This window comes from Cherax quadricarinatus, unplaced genomic scaffold (assembly GCF_038502225.1).
Source record: "Cherax quadricarinatus isolate ZL_2023a unplaced genomic scaffold, ASM3850222v1 Contig2698, whole genome shotgun sequence".
NCBI classification, from domain to species: Eukaryota; Metazoa; Arthropoda; class Malacostraca; order Decapoda; family Parastacidae; genus Cherax; species Cherax quadricarinatus.
In genome coordinates, this window is record NW_027197724.1 from 5001 (window position 1) to 7500 (window position 2500).

The window sequence follows — 2500 nt, forward strand, 5'->3', positions numbered from 1 at the left end:
GGTTAACTATGCGTAAATATTGATATATACGATGCATATTTAATATTAGATTGAGTAGAAATCACTGAACTGTAATGCGTGCGAAAATGTATGTCCTGTTTGGAGGCTGGCGGAGGAGAGATGGAGACGCAAATGACATGTGGTAAACTGTGGAATTTTCCAGATGGCATCAGATCGCGTGGCGCTGGAGTCGTGGGCACCGTCCAAAAACTCTCTGAGGAAGAACCTCCACTTGTTCAACGTCTGCATGCTGCAGACGCTGGAGCTGTGGTACCGTGAATACAGGTGAGCAGGGTTGCTCTCATAAGAAACTTAGGCCACAGTTAACCCCCAAAATTGAATGAAAACTGGGCTTTTCAATCTGTCCTGGACCACTGCTAAGTTACGAGTGTTCCAGGACAAACCTGAACGTCGCCTAGTTCTTATTTCCAATTTGTTGATTAGTCGGATATTTTTCCAGCCACGGTATTGTGGCTTTCATTCTTCGGAGCTCAGTCAGCTGAAGGCTGGCCTGGTGGTTCATCCAGGGAGCTCATATAGGAGTTCCTTCAGTGGTGCTAAACTTAGGTGAACGAACCAGTCAAGAGCTTACTGAGAGCTCTAAGAGTACGTGTGTTTTGTGCAGTGATTGGTTGTTTGATATTTTATTGTACAGGACTGGATTTGGGGCTCCATCACAGCGATCCACAACCTTCTTCACCCACAGTGTTCTGAGATTTCCACTTCTTTACAGCGGTCTGAGACTGGTGGATGTAGCACAAATCATGGCCGGGAAAGGAAGCCTGGAACTGGAAGAGTTTATGGCTGGAGTGGGAGACCAACTGGACGCCACCAACGACACCCTCACACTCTGGTTCACTCAGATCCAGACTATCTTCTACAAGGTAAAAAAAAATGTCTGACTGCCTGCCGTCGTGCATCAGAGTCAGTGTGGACGAGTAAGACACATGTGCAACATGCAGAACAACCACTGTGAAAAGAAAAGTGAAGTTTCAAGCTCATTCGTGATTTCTCACATTATCAAGGAACTGTGGCAGTTTCTAGATAACGTGAGAAATCACTTTTCACAGTGGTTGTTCTGCATTTTATAATATTACCTGTTTCCTGTGATCTTATTGCACATATGCAACAGTTATGATGAAAATAGTTTTGAAAACCGACAAGGCATGACCCACTTACACTAGTGGTGACTCTGCCTCCTCTTGCTTCTACTTACCTGACTGCAATGTATAAGCTACTTCGCACATATGCTGTATATTTCCTAATAGTGATAAATTAGACACATGTGCAACACTTGAGTATCTTTGTTGAGGAAACGTTTCGCTACACAGTGGTTTCATCAGTCCATACAAAGGAGAATAGTGAAGAACAGGAGGAGCTTGAGGCACTCAGTCCCTCAGCCTTGAGTCAATGTAATCAGCTTGGTTGCTCAGGCCTTGATCCACCATGAGGCCTGGTCACAGACCGGGACGCGGGGGCGTTGACCCCCGGAACCCTCTCCAGGTATACTCCAGTCCATCAATCTTGAAAAGAATACAGCATATATGCGAAGTAGCTTATATACTGTAGACAGGCGAGGTGAAGCATCACACTTGACAAATCCGAATGTGGAACTAGGTCATGCCTAAAGGTTAGGCAAGTGAAGAATTCCCCGTAGACGACTGTCTACATTATATACGCCACTTCGCACATGTGCTGTATTCTTTTCAGGATTGATGGACTCAAGGCTGAGGGACTGATTGCCTCAAACTACTCCTGTTCTTCACCATTCTCCTTTGTATGGACTGATGAAGCTACTGTGTGGCGAAACGTTTCCTTAATAAAGATTTCCAAATGTTGCACAAGTGTCTCATTCTTCAGTCTGGTATCTATATTGTTAAAATATTCTGCTTACGAGGTAGATTTCTTCAGTCAGATTGAGTTTTTGTTTGTACCACAATACCATTAACACCTTCTGGTCTCCCGTACAGGGGTTTCAACGAGGCCAGATGCCAGGGTTCAGCCAGCCAGCACGACTCTCCTCCTTCTGCAATGCCGCCGTCACTATCATGACCCACAACCTGCAGTCTCTGTGCCTCCTCTCTCTCTTCTCCACCACCGCCTCCCTCTGTGGCGCCGAGCCCAAGCTCCTGGACCCTGCCTCGATAGCTCTCTGGGTCAAAGAACCCACCTCAGGTGAGGAGGTACTGTAAAATATTGATCATGGTCAGTACTTAATTAGATCATAGTCTTTTTATCGTTATTTGTTCTTTCTGTATTTCGTTTATCTTCATTATTATTATTATTATTATTATTATTATTATTATTATTATTATTATTATTATTATTATTATTATTATTATTATTATTTTATTTTATTATTGTTTTATTATTATTGCTGCCTGACTTTATCAGGTCGTGCAGCACACAAGTGTACACCATCAGCAGGTGGGAGTACCCAAGGTGAAGACGTCACAACAGATGAAGGTCTTGGAGAGTCTATAGGTGGTGATTCAGAGGG

At 43.8% G+C, this 2500-nt stretch overlaps 1 protein-coding gene across 1 annotated transcript in view; it reads left to right on the plus strand.

The window, feature by feature from the left end:
- LOC138851900 (dynein axonemal heavy chain 7-like) overlaps positions 1-2500 on the plus strand; it is a gene marked incomplete at its 5' end in the record, with an annotated part of 24049 nt that overhangs the window by 4769 nt on the left and 16780 nt on the right. The window contains 4 exons of the mRNA XM_070081426.1: positions 164-285; positions 734-884; positions 1971-2175; positions 2395-2500. The exon at positions 2395-2500 is cut by the window's right edge and continues 157 nt beyond it. Of these exons, the coding sequence (XP_069937527.1) occupies positions 164-285; positions 734-884; positions 1971-2175; positions 2395-2500 (584 nt within the window). The remainder of the gene's footprint in view (positions 1-163; positions 286-733; positions 885-1970; positions 2176-2394) is intronic.